The sequence below is a fragment of the Myotis daubentonii genome, chromosome 10 (genome assembly GCF_963259705.1).
Source record: "Myotis daubentonii chromosome 10, mMyoDau2.1, whole genome shotgun sequence".
NCBI lineage: Eukaryota > Metazoa > Chordata > Mammalia > Chiroptera > Vespertilionidae > Myotis > Myotis daubentonii.
The window spans coordinates 13,045,109-13,064,503 of record NC_081849.1 but is presented as its reverse complement, the minus strand read 5'-3'; the positions used below and the strand labels follow the sequence as shown (position 1 = coordinate 13,064,503).

At 39.1% G+C, this 19,395-nt stretch overlaps 1 protein-coding gene across 7 annotated transcripts in view; it reads right to left on the bottom strand.

Annotated features, from left to right (window-relative positions):
- ST7 (suppression of tumorigenicity 7) overlaps positions 1-19,395 on the bottom strand; it is a 327,721-nt gene that overhangs the window by 107,658 nt on the left and 200,668 nt on the right. For all 7 annotated transcript variants that reach the window (XR_009454691.1, XM_059711627.1, XM_059711621.1 and 4 more), the window contains one exon: positions 1,842-1,956. Coding sequence is in view for 6 of the 7 variants with exons in the window: in XM_059711627.1 (XP_059567610.1) it covers positions 1,842-1,956 (115 nt within the window). In the remaining variant the exon portion in view is untranslated. The remainder of the gene's footprint in view (positions 1-1,841; positions 1,957-19,395) is intronic.

The following is a 19,395-nucleotide window of genomic DNA, read 5'->3' as shown; positions in this document are numbered from 1 at the left end:
CTTTTTGCTCCACCCTGGTGATTCCCAAGCCCTACCTCTTCCCATTTACAGCCCCACCTAAGCTGCTTGCAGCAGCTTTTCCACATAAATGGCTTGTCCTGGCTCAGGCTTCAGGCTTTGTTAAAATCTCTCAAACAGCTGGTGTCAGCATATTCCAAATCTATTAATAAGAGGCCCAAGAGCCAGCACTAGCACCAGCCTGCCTTGCTTCACAGCCAGGCCTTGCTTGGGCACTTCCAAACCCAATACAAGTAGCAGCCATCTATAGACCTCTCTGTAGCTCCTGCCAGGTGGCCCCAGGTAGTGGTTAACTTCACACCTGCCTGGAGGCCCCAGAGCCAGTGCACCAGTGGACAGTTTCAGACAATGCCAGATTACAACTCTACACATCCACAAGCGACACACTCAAGGGGTAGACGCAGTGAGCACCAAAGCCCCATTGAAGCAAGTCCTGCTCCATAGAGTGTCTCCTGCACAGCAGCTCTTCCACTGTAGTCACAGCAGGTCCTCACAACCAGCTGGCCTGCAGGTCAAATCCTCCCAATGATACCAACAGCAAAAAAAGGCTCAACTACAGACTGTACACACAGTCCATACAGGGGCATACCTAGAGTGCTCAGCTCAGGTGACTGGGGAGGCTGAGCCACTGGGCCCTACAGGACACCTACTACACAAGGCCACTCTACCAATTCCAGGAGACAAAGCAGCTCTACCTAATACAAAGAAACAAACACAGGCAAGAGCCAAAATGCAGAGACAAAGAAACATGTCACAAATGAAAGAGATGGAAGCAAGCAAACTACTGGATACAAAGTTCAAAACCATGGTTATAGGGCTACTCAAGAATCTTAATGAGAGCTTCAAGGGACTTAGTGATACTTTCAAGGATCTTAGTGAGAATTTCAAAGACATAAAAAAAGGACCAATCAGAAATTAAGCATACACTAACTGAAATAAAGAATAATTTACAAGGATTCAACAGTAGAGTAGAGGATTCCAGGAATCAAATCAACGATTTGGAAGATGAGGAAGCAAAAATCACCCAATCAGAAGAGCAAAAAGAAAAAGGAATCCAAAAATATGAAGATAGTGTAAGGAGCCTCTGGGATAACTTCTGCTAATGAGAAGAAGACCTGGTATGAAGGGGACATAATTTTATCTTCAAATATTTACTGAGTTGTCACAAGGGCTGTAGCAAGGGCTCAACATGACCAACAGGCAGTGGTCATAGTCAACTAATGTGGGAGCATAACAGGAGCTTCAGCAATCAGTGCTGTCCCAGTAGGGTATGTGCTGCCTACAGAGGTGCTGAGTGTTTTCTGGCCATGGAGCTAATAAAGCAGAACATTGACAGGAAGAGTATGAGGGGAATCTGCTGGGAGGGAAGGAGAGGATGTGGCACAGGGCACTCAACATTTCTGGCCCCTACTAACCATTAAATTGTAAGATTCTGTAAAAGCCATCATAAAACTGTTAACAAAAATTATCTAAGAGGATAGTTAACAAAATGCTGTGCTATTTAAAATGATCCTTCCAACCTAATCTTTTTTTAATCCTCACCTGAGGACATGCTTAAAGAGAGGGAGAGAAAGAGAGAGCAAGAGAGAAAGAAACACCGATGTGAGAGAGAAACATCAATCGGTTGCCTTCCATATGTCCCCTGACCAGGGATTGAACCACAACCCAGGTATGTGCCCTGACCAGGAAATTGAAACAGCAACCTTTTGGTGCACAGGACAATGCTCAACCAATTGAGTCACTCCAGCAAGGCCAATCGAATCACTTAAATACATCACAAAGAGGAATACTCAAGTAGATTTAAAAAAAACACAAGGACTTACCATCATACTTTGCTAAGACTGCCTGAACATCAGCATATGCTTGTAGCTCCAGAAGGGCCTCTAAAAGGTTTTCGTGGATGTTGAACATACTTAACAAAGGGAACTCCTTCATTAACTAGGAAAGAAAAAACAAGGAATAATTAATATATCCATCTCAATTTTAAAAGTATAACTAACACTGAATTGTAATATATTTATGTAATATAAATGTGTAATATAATTTTAGAAGTATAGTTAATACTGAATCATACGCATTCACACTCATTATTATTTTGTAAAGCATTAAATGCTTAATTTTTTTCCTGTTATTTTAGGAAAATGGCAACTTTGAATTTGTGAGACTCTAAGATGGGAGAATATTCAAAAGAGTGGGGGTTTCATAAAAACTGAGAAAGAAAGGTGCTTAGAGGTAGTGCTCAATAATGCTGAAATACCAGAGCGACCCAATAAAGTGAAGGTTGAAAACTCTCTCTCAGGTGTTAACATTTAAACCTCATCAAAAACAGTTTGTATGGAAGCCAGAGAACAGAAGGGGAAGCAAGCAGGCACTACTCTTTGAAGTGGAGCAGCCTGGAGACAAAGGAGAAAAAGTAGGAAAATAATGAAGATGCTATGGACTGAGAAAATACGTAAGTAGTGACAGTGAGTGGTAGTAAAGGGGGTGGATGTTTAGCAGTCCTACCTCAATGAAACAAGAGTCATGATCATTTTCTGAGACTGAGGGAACAGGTGGCAGGGAGAAAGTTGAAAGATGGGGGGGCAGAATAGTCACAAAGGGGAGAATTGCTTAAGGAAATATTCAAGCATTCCTAAGGCTATCTTGAGGGCCTAAAAAATTGGAGATGATGAATTTATAGAGGGTACAATGGGCATAATTGTCAAGTTTTAGCTGACAACTACCCAGGATCAGTAGCAAAGATGATGAGTTAGGCCAGTGGTCAGCAAACTGCAGCTCGTGAGCCACATGCGGCTCTTTGGCCCCTTGAGTGTGGCTCTTCCACAAAATACCGACTCTGCACATAGGCCACGAAGTTTCAATTGCACTGTATGTGCATGCCCGCACGTGGTATTTTGTGGAAGAGCCACACTGAAGGGGCCAAAGAGCCACATGTGACTCGCGAGCCGCGGTTTGCCAACCACGGAGTTAGGCTGAAACTAGGCACACTGATTTAGATTTAATGAATAGTCAAGGGTTAAGAGTTGACAAGAATGTTTTGGTTTCTTTTCTAATAAAGATGCAACCATTGAAAAATAAAAGAGTTGGCAAGAATGATGAATAATTTAAGTAGTGGTTCTCAACCCTCTGGCCCTTTAAATACAGTTCCTCATGTTGTGACCCAACCATAAAATTATTTTCGTTGCTACTTCATAACTGTAATGTTGCTACTGTTATGAATCGTAATGTAAATATCTGATATGCAGGATGGTCTTAGGCAACCCCTGTGAAAGGGTCGTTTGACCACCAAAGGGGTCACAACCCACAGGTTGAGAACCGCTGGTCTAAAGGTTCTAGGCAGAATGGCCGGAAGGAAGGTCCAATGAGAGTTAAAAATAGTATATTGAACTTCACTGGAAAACAAAGAGAAATGAGAAAGGACAAAGATTTCAGCGTAAAATCCTTATCTTAAAGAAAGGTAAATCTCATCTTAAGGGGAAAATAACCAGGTTCTTTATAAAGAAAAAATATATATAAATGTATATGTAAATATCCTCTATTTTATCTGCTACATGAATAACTATTTTATTATAACACAATGACCTGTAAAAAAGTGGTAACTTTTTGACATCAACATCGTTAAAGCAATTGTACTGAGAGAAATTATACTAAAAAATAGGCTAATTCACCCTTATGCAAGAAATCAGTGGGTCCAGTGCATTATCTATGCACTTCTTACATTAGAAACATTTGCCATATTGTTTTGTTTTTTTAAGCCAAGAATAATTTAGCATCTCTCAAAAAATAATTTTCCGCAACCCCAAAGAGCATTACATTACCAACGAAAAACACCTACAAACTGTTTATGCATTCATTAGGACTGTCTGAAGCCCCCAGAGACAGCGTGTTATGTTTTTATTGCTAGTAAGGAAATGAATAAGACTATCACACATTGTTGATGTTCTGTAACCAATAAAAGTACTTCTTGTTCTGGTTCACTTTGATTCTGGTTGGCATCAGCCTTTGACTTTTTTCTCTTTCTAATTAGAGCTTGTTAGGGTTAAAGCTCTCTGTTACTCAGCATTTGGCAATACAATAAAAACATTCTCTAATCTGTAAATTTAAACATTTACAATTTTTTTACCAATACCTCAGGTCAAACTTCAAGGACACAAGTCATATTCTGCAATTTTAAAACTGCAATTCCAAATATGAGTATGCTGAAGCTTAAAAACTGAGAGGAGTCTTATTAAAATCCAATGAGACTGTATGAACCAACATGGGGGCCACGGCTTGCGGAAACAGAACTTGAAGTAAGGTCCTAGGAGCTTGGGCAGTAGTGCTTTCATTGAAGTTTGGACAGAGTATATCATGTCAAAAAAATCATCAATAAAAGGACTTTCATCATGGCAAACAGCAAATGTTGGAGAGGTAACTGAAGTCATATGACAGTTTGGAAATCTAGCTTTGCTTGTTTAATATGAACAAGAAGAAAAAGTGATCTTTCCGTTGCCTCCCCTCACTCCAGCTATCGCCTTGTCCTCTCTCACCCTTCACAAGCTATCTTACTTAGTAAAAGCCATCAGCAGTACTCCCCCAGCTCCTTTTACTCCTCACCACATAGCTACGATCTGGCTGCCAGCCCACAGTTCCTCTGAATCTGTTCATCCCACGTGGAGAGGTGACTCAAATTGCTCCCATGGACACCCTCCTGTCCTCTTCCTGCTTGACCTCTGCAACATCTGACAGCTTGATGACTTTTTCCTTGAAACTCTCGTCTCCCGTGGCTTCCTCAGCACCATTATCTTCTGGCTTTCTTCTGACTTATCTCCCAGCTCCCTCTCCATTTCCCACTTGTCTGCTACTTAGGAGTAAGTACTCTCCCGGTTGTGTCCCAAGTACTCTTCTCATGAACACTCTGATCTCAGAAGCACTCTCCTGTCCAGAGTCTCAACACTACCATCTTTGTGGGCATGGCTCCCCCATCCTCACATCCTCTCTGACCTCTCTCCTAAGTGATTATATTAGGTCAGTTTATAAACGATCTCCTGACAGTTTTACCTGATAAACTTAATACCAGGTTCATAAATTCCTCCTCCCCAAGCCAACCCTTCAAACCTGCTCTTCCCCTTGGTATTTCCTGCCGTGGAGAAGAGAACCAGTAGCTCCCGTTACCTGCTTCACCTTACCCACTACGGTCACCTTAGAGGTCCCGAAACCCCCGAATTAATATGTAAAAACTGCCAATAGGTTCACAGAAAGCTGTTATGCAAACAAACAATAACAAGCAAACATGATGGTCAGAATCATTAGCATCTCCTCTTTTCTTGGGCCTTGCTGCTAATACCTTAGGTTATGCCCTCATACTTCGCCTAAATTGCTCTGCTTGCCTCTGGATCACCTCTTTCTAATCCACCCTGCACATTGCTGTCATAACGCTTTTCAAACATACACAGTGGAGTCCAGCATGCCCCTGCTTAAAAGGCAACCACAGGCACGGCTGGACCTACCCCAAGGAAATAGGCACATGTGAATACAAGTTACAAACAAGCCTGCTTATCACAACATTATTTATAACTAGAAGCCCGATGCACAAAATTCGTGCAAGAGTAGGCCGTCCTTCCCCTGGCTGCCAGCACCAGCTTCCCTCTGGCACCTGGGACCCAGGCTTCCCTCACAGCCCGGCTTCTTCTGGAAGGACATCCGGTCTAATTAGCATATTATGCTTTCATTATTATAGATAGTGAACAATGCAAGCAACTTAAATTTTATTCCATTATGAGGCATCTAAGTATAAGACATAGTCATCTTTTGGGCTATTATATGTAGTCTTTAGTAATTAAATTCTCAAGTAAGTTTTAATGGCATGGCCTGGGAAATGCTGACATACAGTTACATTAGAAAAAGCAGGCTACAGACTATATTTTGCAATAAGACTATGCTTTCCTTCTATATCTATGCATAGAAACACACTTGGTAAGAAATGAGCCAAAGGTTTTAACAGTTAGTGAGATTAAAGGTGAGTTTTATTTCTTCCTTCATATTTTCCATATGTTCTAATATTTTTAAAGGAGTATATGTACATTCTATAAATTGGGGAGGAAAGACTACATATCAGAATATTGGCTTCTCATCAAATTTTGGATATAAAATGCTTAGCCTGGCAAACACAGCCCCTTATGACAAGGCCTTGCCCACTGCGCCAGCCTCATGTGGAGCCACTTTACTGCCTACTCACCACGCTCCCACCACAGAACAGCTTTCAGTTCCTTAAATAGGCCACGTTCACTGGTGTTTCTATCCACACTCCCCCTCCCCTGGGCGCTCTCCCTTCCCTCCTTGATCACCTGGTCAGGTCCTCAACATCCAGAATGCTTACCTGCCCTCTGACTCCTGACCTCTTGCCTCCATCTGCCAGGTTAAGTACTCCTGCCCCAAACTCCCAGAGTCCTGGTCATCATGGTCTATTGCTCCATCCTCCCATGAGCCTGGGACGTGAGGGAGCAGGACCTCTTTCTTAGCAATAGACTCTTGGTTACTAACTGACCCATCATAGATGCTCAACACATATGTCACGAATAAAATGCTTTTTAAAGTTTCTTCCTTTGGGGTACATATTATATGTGTGCTGCCACAGGGCTACTTCAGGCCTTTGCGTTATATATCCCTGAACTTGTTCCTCTACCCTTTAAAATCTTCCAATGACCTTCTACTATCTACACCTTGGAAAAGGTCCAGCTGGAACCCATAAGCTTTGACTTCATGGAAGGAAATTTTTTTTACACTGAGAGCTGTCTGAACATGGACGAGATGGTCCAGAGAAGGCTCCACCGCTGTGACTATTCATATAGAGAGGAGCTAGTCACTGAACAGGGATGCTCACAGAAAGACCCAGCCTGCTTCCTGCTCAGTAATTCCAGGCGACATTTCCCCAGCTCCCGAGCTTACCGCTCAGGCCCACCCTGGTTTAACACCACACTCCTCCTGCCTCTCCTGTCTCCTACAGGATTAAAACTGTAGCCTTGTCAGGCTAGACTCTTACCCACCATTCCCGGAATTCTTTCTCCAGTTACTAGCCACTATATTTTTGCTCAATCTGTTCTAACCACCTGGAATACCTTTTCCCTTCATTTTCAAGGCAGCCTGTCAAAATCACCCCACCCTCCAAAGCCCAGATCAAATGCCACCTCCTAAAATCACAGAAAGTGAGAGCCAGCAGAGCCCATGGAGGTCATCCAAACACCCTCCTCAGTTTACAGACTCGGGCCCTCCCACCCCCACCCCACCAAAAACAATGAAGTCTGAAAATTTAAGTGATTCAGCCAAAATTAGTTACAGGACTATGATTCAAATCCAGTCATCAGTACTGATGCCAAATTTCAGCACATGAGAACCTAGTTTCTGGCCTGCCAAGTCCTGGAGAACTAAACCATTTTGCTTATGCTTCTCTGCTACTCTTACATATCTGCTTTGTATAGTGTTTACAAGACTATATGAAGACAGCTGAGGAAAGAGCCATATAGTTGGAGTTATTCCTGCCACTTACCACTTGTGACCCTTTGTACGACTTATTTAACTTCTCTGAACCTTGCTTTCTTCATTTCCTGGGTCTCAGCTCATATGATATCCTTTCAGACTCTCTCTACCACCCACCCTACCTAACAGCATCACCCCACTCACCATTTTCCATTGTTTCTATCACTTTCTGAAACCATCTTGTTTATTTATGTTGCTTAATATTAGGTAATATAATAAACAAAATAAAAAAGAATGAAAAAGAGTGATAGTAGGTAGCACTATTATTACAGGGGTCAGCAAATTTTTTTTCTTTAAAAAGCCAGAGAGTAAATATTTTGGGCTTTGCAAGCCAGATGGTCTGTTTTGCAGCTACTCAGATCTGACATTGTAGCATGAACACAGCCATGAACAATATATAACTGAGAGAGTGAGACTATGTTCCAGTAAAACTTAACTTCAAAAACAGGCAGGAACCCAGATTTGGCTTGCAAGCCTTAGTCTGCCAACTTCTGGTTAACAGGGTAATTTTTTAAAGGGAATTTTATAAAGAGTTTCATAGTGATATTATATTTGAAAAACATAGTATCTCTTATACGCATTTGGTTTGGCACTCCATGGTAAAAACTGAGGAAGATGGACCCTCGAACCCAACACTTCTCCAGCTCTCTTCCTAGAGACACTCCCACGGGCTTCTGAAGGGACATATCGGGGCAGCCACCCGAGATGGGGAGCACTGCCACAGACAGTGGGATGGAGAGATCAATGAGGTACACTCGTATGACAAAAGCGACTTAGTAGGCAAAAGGACTAAGCTAAGCTTTGTATATCTTAATGTGGACAAATATCAAGCAGTTTTGAGTGGGAAAAAAAACCACTATAGAGAAATACATTGTAAAATGTGATCCAATTTAATTAAATTTTAAAATGCACACAAAACAATTTTACATGTCATTTATGAGTATTTATTGTAGAGACGTATGAAAACAAACTAAACACACCAACCTACTGGTACCTCAAGGGAAGTGAATAGTGAATGGTGGTCACATGGGGGCTATGGCTTTATATTGTTTTCTTTTCAGTAAAGAAGGTGAACATGACAACATTTTTTATTTAAGTTATTTTTATTTATTAATTCTGGGTAGTGAGGCTGTTTTTAATATATTATTCTTTATTTTTATGTATATATTTAAAGTTACTTCCTGAAACATAGGGAGTTCATTAAATGTACTTTTCATTTGTAATTCCTCAAATCATGAAAAGTTCTATTTCTCATCACTTTAATTTTTATTTGTTTTCCTATTTTCTAAATGCCTTGAAACAAAATTCTTTTTTTTCCATTGGGGCTTTGACTCTGTAGCTCCTTAAAGTATTGCTGGAGTCTAAAAAAGATCCAAGTCTGACTACACAACATTTAGAGAATTTCCTCAAAAAATAATTTGATCTAATAGATTTTAATACACTGCACTTGAATTCTGTAATGATATCAAGATAATAATTGCTAATTTCAGATGCACTACAGCTTAGCCACTCCTTAGTATTTCTCTGAGTTCCAGAGAGCAAGTCCACTGACACATGTGGTGTGAGGAATTATAAGAACTGTTATTTCACCTTGAAGGAACCTTTAGAGTTAAATGGACTATAAGGTAAGTTCCTTCCCTCTCTATCCCTTTGCACTGGGGTAAGGGTTAGGCTTAGACAAGACGACTTAATAAGAAACCTCTTCTGTCATAAAGTTCCTTCCTGATTCTTTCCAGAACCACTTCAAAGATTCCCAATGGCATATCTTTTTCAAAATAAAAGAGAAGGCATTGGGGCAGCTGGAGAGGTGGCACATACAGGAGTCAAGAGCACTTACTGCCTTTGGGATCAGATATATGTGAGTTCACATCCAGGGACAGTGGAGTTTCTTAGCACCAGGTGAACTGATTTTTCTTATCTGCAAACAAGGATAACTCCCAGCTCACAGTGAACCCAGATATAATGTGGGGGCTTCATAAAGGGGGGCCAATATTCTTACACAACATTCATATAGGTATTCTACATTTTCAAAATGCTATTTGTTTTTCTCTGTGCAACCAGTTTCCCTTTTTAGTTTTGGTTGTACAGTATAGCATATTTCAATTTATTTACTTATGCTAAACATATAAAATGCCTTGGTGACATAATTGGCCTTTCTATTAAGGAACTTGAATGAAGGCATATGATAAATATAAAGGTCTGTTTTCTATAAGCCAAGTCATTCTAAATGTATGTTTAAACTCGTTCACTATCTAGCATAGTTCTGTTTATTTATTGCCAGTTATCTTCTCCACACTGGTAATTGCTTTCTCCTGGCAGTAAGAAATTTATATGCCCCATTTGTCTAAATATGACAGTTCACATACAACGAAACACTATGATTCCTTTAATACCTATGGGGAAGAACATGGGATGGGCCAAGTATAGAATTTCAGTTTCAATTTTACATCATCTGGCTATTGTCAGTTCAAGTTTATTTCAATGGAAGAATTTGAGGCACTTCTGAGGTTAACATTTATGAGCTCAATTTTTTTTTAAAGGAGAATTAATTCACTGGTTTTGAAATACTCTACGGACATAATTTAGAACTACAGTATGCATGCTTTTTCTCAGCTGACTTACAGGATGAAAACAACTGTTTAAACCTTTCACGTTTGATCTATATCTATTTAAACATTTTATTAGTTTAGCTGTCCATGCACTGTTCCTTGAGTGAGAAAAGCAATGTGAAAATTTTTACATATTTTAAGGAAGGGGTAATTAAAAAAGATCCTCAACCAGATTCCTACTGAGGTCAGTGCAAGCTTGGCCTAATTAAGTGCATAGAATTTGGCCTGTGTTTTATTCAAACAGCAGATACTATTTTGTTACAGTTGTAAGCTTGACATTATTTAATTATAGTTCAAATAAAATTATAAACACAATAGAAAAGACACTCTGTATTGCATGGTATTATTTTGGCAGTGATTTTTACTGACACTAAGGGCCATGAAAGGAAAAAAGGAATTGTTTATCCGAGGCCTCAAAGCCCATGAGAGTTTCATTTACACAGACCACTATAAAATGCAGTCCTGAGAGGTTTAGGTACACATTAATAAGAAAATGTCATTTTTCAGAGCTAGCCTAAACAAAAATAATAAGCTACATCTATTGAAAAGTAATATGATCTCTATGGACAGTTAGTTAAATCACAAGTTAACTAGTTCTTCACTGGACTGAGCACATGACGTGAATACATCCATCAGTGAGAACTAACAGTTGTAGGCACCACAATGAATCAAACAATGACAGCATCACTTGAAGAATCAAAGGGCTGGAAGCTTACCTAAATAATCACCTACTTTTCCTGTCAAAATTATGCTCATTTCATTCCAGAAAGAGAAATTTTCCTGAAAAATTCTAGTGAACGAGACACGTTTTGCATTTATACAGTATAAAATGAGGTTCCTCTTCTATTTGGTACAATTCCTTAATCAGTTTATCTGTTCCTAACCAGATAAAACAAGCATAACCCCCCCTCCCCCCCCCCCCCCCCCCCGTCAGAACTTAGAAATCTTCAAAGATTCTCTTCTTCAACCTCTACCATCCTCAGGGGCAATTCTTTACCTCATTTCAAGATATCAAAAACTTTCCTCTGATAAAGCAAGGGTCTCATAGCACCACTGTTTTTCCTGTTATTATATGTGGGTACAATTTCCCCAACTCTCAACTGCAGCTTCCAGAACCTCAAGGGTGAAGGTGGAGAAGAGGTCAGGAAAGAAATCAGCCTCATTCTGTCTTGGGAACAGAATGATTTATACCCTCCTCAAAACTGACAGGTAATACTTTGAGTATAATATTTGCTTTATCACCTTAAAAAGCTCCGACTGGGGCTGTGCCCTAGCTCTGAGATCGAGAACAAATTGACAATTTGATGCATTTCAAATGGCCCGGAGCCAGGATGGTAATGGAACACCCAACAATAAGCACTCTTCCCTCTGGTGACACGGTGTTGCTCTCCTGTTCTCAAAGTCGCCTCAATCAGCACAGGCTGAACATACCAACCAACAATTACTGTCAGAAGGACTTTTTATGCCCAAACTACAGTAACTGTGTTTGGCATATACCCTTCCACATTCACATGAGTTATGGTAAATAATTCTATTCAAAAGATTAACTCATTTGGTTATCTGGGGCACAGTCAATAAATGCTTGCCCTGGCAGGCATTTCACAATAGGGTCATGCTAAAAGTTAGGTATTATGAAAAGATGCTTTAAGAGAAACAGGCAGAAGTTCAGTACTTTGTTCTACCTGTGACATTCATCACGACACTGCTCTGTAATCCTTTGCCTTCCAATATTCTCCTTCCTCCCCCAGTCTTTCTGCTGAACCTCCTAGAACCCCACTCCATGATACACAATTCACGGACACACCCATAAGCTATTTACAAAACACGAGTGTGAGTTCACTGGTTGTGCTGTCACTCTTAAATTCACCCACAAAACTTGTGCCTGCCCTGCAAGATGCAGGGCTGGCTTCTCCCAGTTCTCCAAGCAAGTCCAAACCCTTACTGCTCAGCACTTGGGAGGCAGTCCCTTCTCTCTGAGGCTCATGCCATAATGTTCCAACACCTGCCACCATCTTTTGACCATGTTTTCTACCAAGTAACAGACCTACATAACACTGACAGCTTCACACAGTCTTACTCTTTAACCTCAAGTGCTACCCTCACTGTAGATGATCACAGTCCATGTAAACATCCCATCTGATATCCTAGACCAGCCGTGGGCAAACTACGGCCAGCAGGCCGGATCCGGCCCGTGTGAAATGAATAAAACTAAAAAAAAAAAAAAAAAAAAGACCGTACCCTTTTATGTAATGATGTTTACTTTGAATTTATATTAGTTCACACAAACACTCCATCCACGCTTTTGTTCCAGCCCTCCGGTCCAGTTTAAGAACCCACTGTGGCCCTCGAGTCAAAAAGTTTGCCCACCCCTGTCCTAGACTCTTGATTGTCTTACTGTCGCAAAACACTGTCCCTCAGCTACAACAAAGTAACCCAAGGACCAAGACAAATCCTGGACCTTGACATCCAGACATGTTCCATCTAAAATACACAACTCTCTGACCATAATGTGCCAACCTCCAGCTACCTTACATCACTACTCACACTAAATTCACTCTGTAGCTACACTAAGACCACCAGTGTCTTATCCTTTCCACTTATTTTTGTCTTTCTCTCTCTCAGGCCCCTTCCACTACTCTCAATTTTGTTGTTGTTGTTCATTCAGCTTCCATGATATCACATTCTCTTGGTGTTCCTCCTACCTTTCCTAGTGCTCATTCTCAAAGCCACCGGATGTTTCTTACCTACCCAGCCTGTCAGTGCTGGAGACCACTGGGGATCACTTCCTAACCTTCTTTCTTCTGTATCTACATCTCTATATACATGATCTCACTCAACACCATGACATTAAACCCTACACATATACTGATAACTGCCAAACTCCTCACCCCTGATTTCTAAACACATAGCAAGTGTCTTTATGAAATCTCCACCTTAAGGTAAAATAGGCATCTCAAACATGATGGCCAAAACAGAATCCCTGCTTTACAATGAAAATCTGCTCCCTCCTTATTCTCCTTTTAGAAAATGGTATGACCATTGCCAAGAAGCTTAGGCTAGAAACCAGTGGACTCTTAGGTTTCCTTGATTATATAATTTTTATTTTGTTTTTTTTTAAATATTATGTATTATTTTTTAAATTTATCTTTATTGTTGAAAGTATTGCAGATGATCCCTTTATTTGTTTGGGGTTTTTTTTTCTGCCAGGGACCGCCCCCCCCCAACCCCACACCCAACCCTCCCAGGCTTTAATCACTCTATTGTCTGTGTCCATGGACTATGCACATATACATATGTTTCCCAGTTAATCACTCCATGCCCACTCACCAACCCCCACCTTCCCTCTGAAATTCATCAGCCTGTTAAATGTTTCTACCTCTCTAGATCTATTTTGTTCATTAGATTCCACATGAATGTGATCATGTGATACTTATCTTTCTCCAACTGGCTCATTTCATTTAACATAATACTCACCATGTCCATCCATGCTGTTGCAAATGGTAAGAGTACTTTCATTTTTACAGCTACATAATATTTCATTGTGTAAATGTACCACTGTTTTATTTTTATCCAATCATCTATTGATGGGCACTTAGGCTGTTTCCAGATCTTAGCTATGGTAAATTGTGCTGCTATGAACATAGGGGTGCATATATCCTTTCTGATTGGTGTTTCTTAGGATATATTCCTAGAAGTGGGATTACTGGGTCAAATGGGAGTTCCATTTTTAATTTTTTGAGGAAACACCATATTGTTTTCCATAGTGGCTGCTCCAGTCTGCATTCCCACCAGCCATGTACTAGGTTTCCCTTTTCTTCACATCCTCACCAACACTTGTCATTTGATGATTTGTTGATGATAGCCATTCTGACAGGTGAGGATGTTTTAAACCTCACTGTTGTTTTAATATGAGCCTCTCGGATGATTAGTGACTTTGAGCATTTTTCATATATCTCTTGGCCTTCTGTATGTCCACTTTGGAGTAGTGTTTATTTAGGGCCTTTGCCCAGTTTTTAATTAGATTGTCTTCCTTTTGTTAAGTTCTATGAGTTCCTTTTATACATTGGAAATTAACCGCTTATTGGATGTATCATTGGCAAATGTGTTCTCCCATACAGTGGGCTCTCCTTTCATTTTGTTGATGGTTTGTTTTGCTGTGCAGAAGCTTATTTTTATGTAGTCCAGTCTGCTTATTTTCTCCTTAGTTTCCTTTGCCCTAGGAGATGTATTGGCAAACATATTGCTACGAGAGATGTCTGAGATTTTGCTGCCTATGGTTTCTTCTAAGATTTTTATGGTTTCACGACTTAAATAATTAAGTCTTTCATACATTTTGAGTTTATTCTTGTGTGCGGTATGAGTTGGTGGTCTAGTTTAAATTTTTGCATGTACCTGTCCAATCTTCCCAACACCATTTATTGAAGAGACTGTCATTACTCCATTGTATGCCCTTGTCTCCATGTCCAATATTAATTGAACATAATGGCTTGGGTTGATTTCAGGGTTCTCTGTTCTGTTCCATTGATCTACTAGTATATGCCTATTCTTGTGCCAGTACCAGACTGTTTTGAGTACAGTGGCTTTGGTGTAACTTGGTATCTGGTATTGTGATTCCTCCAATTTTGTTCTTCTTTCTCACGACTGCTGCAGCTATATGGGGTCTTTTTTGGTTCCATATAAATTTTTGGAGGGTTTGTTCTAGGTCTGTGAAATATGCTGTTGGTATTTTAATAGGGATTGCACTGAATCTTGTAGATTGCTTTGGGTAGTATGGACATTTTAATGACATTGATTCTACCAATCCATGTACACAGTATAGTCTTCCAATTGTTTATATCTTCTTCTATTTTTTCAATATTCCGTAGTGTTCCGAATACAAGTCTTTTACCTCCTTGGTTAAGTTTATTCCTAAGTACCTTAATTTTTTTGTTGCAATGTAAATGGGATTGTTTTTTTTAGTTTCACTTTCTGTTAGTTCGTTATTGGTGTATAAAAATGCCACGCATTTCTGGGTGTTTTGTATTCGGCTACATTGCCAAATTCATTTATTAAATATAGTAATTTTTATGGAATCTTTAGGATTTTTCTATGTACAACATCATGCAATCTGCACAAAATGAGTTTTATTTACACCTTGTCCGCTCGCTATGGCTAGGACTGGAGTACTATGTTAAGTAAGAGTGGTGAAAGTAGACATCCCTGTCTTATTCCTGTTCTTAGGGAAAATGGTTTTAGTTTTTGCCCATTGAGTATTGTGTTGGCTATAGGTTTGTCATATACGGCCTTTATTATAGTGAGATATGATCCCTTTATTCCCACTTTACTGAGAGTTTTTATCATAAAAGGGTGTTGGATTTTGTCAAATGCTTTTTCTGCATCAATTAATATAATCATGAATTTTTGTTTTGCAATCTGTTTATGTGATGTATCACATTTATTGATTTGTGAATATCGTACCAGCCGTTCCTTTCCAAAATAAATCCCACTTGGTCATGGTGTATGAACTTTTTAAGATATTGATAGATCTGATCTGTTAATATTTTGTTCAGGATTTTAGAATCTATGTTCATCAGGAATATTGGCCTATAATTCTCTTTCTTTGTAGTGTCTTTATATGGTTTTGCAATTAGGATAATGCTGGTCTCATAAAAAAAATTGGAAGTATTCCTCCCTTTTGAATTCTCTGGACTAGTTTGAGGAGAGTGGGTGTTAGTTCTTCTTTGAATGTTTGGTAAAACTCCCCCGTGAAGCTGTCTGGACCAGGGTTTTTGTTTGCAGGTAGTTTTTTTTTTATTACCGCTTCAATTGCATAAGTAGTTATTGGCCTATTCTTGTTTTCTGATTCTTCCTGACTTTTGGAAGACTGTATTTTTCTAGGAATATGAACATTTTGTCCAGTTTGTTGGAATATAGTTGTTCATAGTCTTTTTTACAAACCTTTGTATTTCTATGGGATGAGTTATTACTTCACCTCTTTCATTTGTGATTTATTGGGTCTTCTCTCTTTGTTTCTTGATGAGTTTGGCTAATGGTTCATCAATCTTGTTTATCTTTTCAAAGAACCAGCTCTTGGTTTTATTGATCTTTTATATTGGTGGTGGTTTTTTAAGCCTCTATGTCATTTATTTCCACTGTGATCTTTGTTATTTTCTTTCTTCTTCATACTCTGGGCTTTTCTTATTGTTCTCTTTCTAATTCTTTAAGTTTAGTATTAGATAGCTCATTAAAATTTTTACTTTCTTTTTTTTTTGAGGTAGGCTTCCCTTTCAGGACTGCTTTCACTGTGTCCCATAGGCTTTGGATCGTTGTGTGTTCATTTTCATTTGTTTCAGGATGTTTTATTTCTTCCTTGATCTCTCTGGTAACCCATTCATTGTTTAATAGCATGCTATTTAGCCTCTATGTTGTGTTTGAATGTTTTTAGTGTTTTTATTGTAGTTGATTTCTAATTTCACACCATTATGAACCAAGAAGATGCTTGATATGATTTCAGTCTTCTTGAACTTGTAGAGACTTAGCTTGTCTTAAAATGTGGTCTGACTTTGAAAATGTCCCATGTGCACTTGAGAAGAATGTATATTCTGTAGCTTTGGGGTAAAATGTTATGAAAATGTCAATTAAATCCATCTGATCTAGTGTGTCGTTTAGGATTGCTGTTTTCTTCTTGATGTTTTGTCTGGATACTAATATCCAGTGATATTAGTAGGGCGTTAAAGTCTCCTACTATGATTTTATTTGTCAATTTCTCCCTTAAAATCTTCCAGAAGTTTTTAAAAATATATTTGGATGTTCCAGATTGGATGCATATGTTTACTAGAATTATATCCTCTTGTTTTATCTATCCCTTACTATTATGAAGTGGCTTTCATTATATCTTGTTATGGCCTTCACTTTGAAGTCTATTTTGTCAGATATGAGTATTGCTACCCCAGATTTTGTTTCATTTCCATTTGTTTGGAAAGTTTTTATTCCATCCCTTCATTTTCATTTTGTGTGAGTCCTTTGTGCTGAAGTGGGTCTCTTGTAGACAGCACATATATGGGTAATGTTTTCTTATCCATTCAGCTAACCTATGTATTTTGATTGGAGCATTTAATCCATTTAAAATTCAGGTTATTATTGATAAGTACTTCTTTATTGCCATTCTTATTCTTTATACCTGTGTTCTTCTCTTTCTCGCTACTTCTTCTTCTTACAACATTCCCTTTAGTGTTTCTTGCAGTGCTGATGTGGTGTGTTAATAAACTCTTTTAACCTTTTCTTTTTTATCTGCTAAGCTCTTTATTTCACCCTCCATTTTGAATGCTAACCTTGATGAATGTAGTAATCTTGGGTTCAGTCCCTGGGTTTTCATTCCCTTCTGGCCTGAAGTGTTTTTATTGAGAAGTCAGCTGACAGTCTAATGCAGTGGTGCTCAACCTTCTAGCCCTTTAAATACAGTTCCTCATGTTGTGACCCAACCATAAAATTATTTTCATTACTACTTCATAACTGTAATGTTGCTACTGTTATGAATCTTAATGTAAATATCTGATATGCAGGATGGTCTTAGGCGACCCCTGTGAAAGGGTCTCGACCCACAGGTTGAGAACCGCTGGTAATGGGAGCTCCCTTGTTGGCAACTTTCTGTCTATCTCTTGCAGCCTTTAAGATTCTTCATTTGGCCCTAACCAGTTTGGCTCAGTGGATAGAGCGTCGGCCTGCGGACTGAAGGGTCCCAGGTTCGATTCCAGTCAAGGGTATGTACCTTGGTTGCCGGCACATCCCCAGTTGCGGGTGTGCAGGAGGCAGCTGATCGACGTTTCTCTCTCATCGATGTTTCTAACTCTCTATCCCTCTCCCTTCCCTCTCTGTAAAAAAATCAATAAAATATATTTTTTTAAAAAAAGATTCTTCATTTGCCTTTAGTGTTTGCCATTTTAATTATTATGTGCCTAGATGTTGGTCTTTTGGGGTTCATCTTGATTGGGACTCTGTTTCCTGAACTTGAGTAACTTTTTCCTTCACCAGGTTAGGGAAATTTTCTGCCATTATTTCTTCAAACAGGTTCTCTATTCCTTGCTTGGATTCTTCTCTTTCTGGTACCCCTATATGTGAATGTTGTTATGTTTCATGTTGTCCCAAAGCTCCCTTAGACTCTCTTCCTGCTTTTTAATTTTTTTTCCATTTTCTGCTCTGAATGGGTGTTTTTTCCTACCTTGTCTTCTAATTTGCTGATTCAGTCCTCAGCTTTTTCTAGTCTACTGTTGAATCCTTCCAGGGTGTTTTTTATTTCAGCTATGTCATTCCTCATTTCCAATGGATTCCTATTTATTGTTTCAAGCTCTCTTTTCATGTTAGTGTAGCTCTCACTGAGACCCCTATAATTCTCATTAAGTTGCTTGAAGTTCTCACTGAATTGTTTGAGCACCCTTATCACCATTACTTTGAATTCTTTATCTGACAAATCCTTTACCTCTATTTCATGTAGTTCCTTTCCTGGTGATTCCTCCTTTTTTTTCATTTGGAGGTGGTTTCATTGTCTTCCCCTTTATGCCGTCTCTTTGTTTTTGTTTCTATATATTAGATCAAACTGCGATGCCTCCTGGACTTTGTGGAGTGGTCTTACGCAGTAGGTGTTTTAGGGGACCCAGTGGTGCAATCTTAGGTCTCCTGAGCTGGGTTCTCTAGCAAAGCCCCTTACTTGAGTTATTTGGGTTCTTCTGGTGTAGTTGGGTGTTGAATGGTATTGTCCCATTCATGGAAGGAGTCTTCTCTCAGGCTGGCTGACTACGTGGCTTACTCCTGACTACGTCATGCATGCTTTTGTGGAGGTGCTGACTGAAGGGAACAAAATACAACACAGCAAAATAAAAAACAAAAGAAACAAAGGAAAAACATACACAAGACCCCTACAGCACCAACAAAGGTAATCCTAGAGAAGAGAGAATTAGGAAAGAGAAAAGAGAGCAAGAATGATAGATAAAAGAAAGAAATATGAGAAAATAAAAGTACAAACAAAAAAAACACAAAAAGGGGGGAGGAATATGTAGATGCAGAGCTGAAATAAAGAAAATAAGAATAAAGAATTAGGGAAGGAAAATGATTTAAAATAAAAGAGGAAGAAAAGAATTAAATAAAAATAAATTTTTGAAAAGGAAAAAAGATGAGAAAGCAGAAGAAAAAGTAAAGAGAAAGAAAAGAGAAAATAAAATTGTGTAGTGAAAAAAATTAAACAAAATTGGTAGGAAAAAGGCACAGGAAAATTAGATAT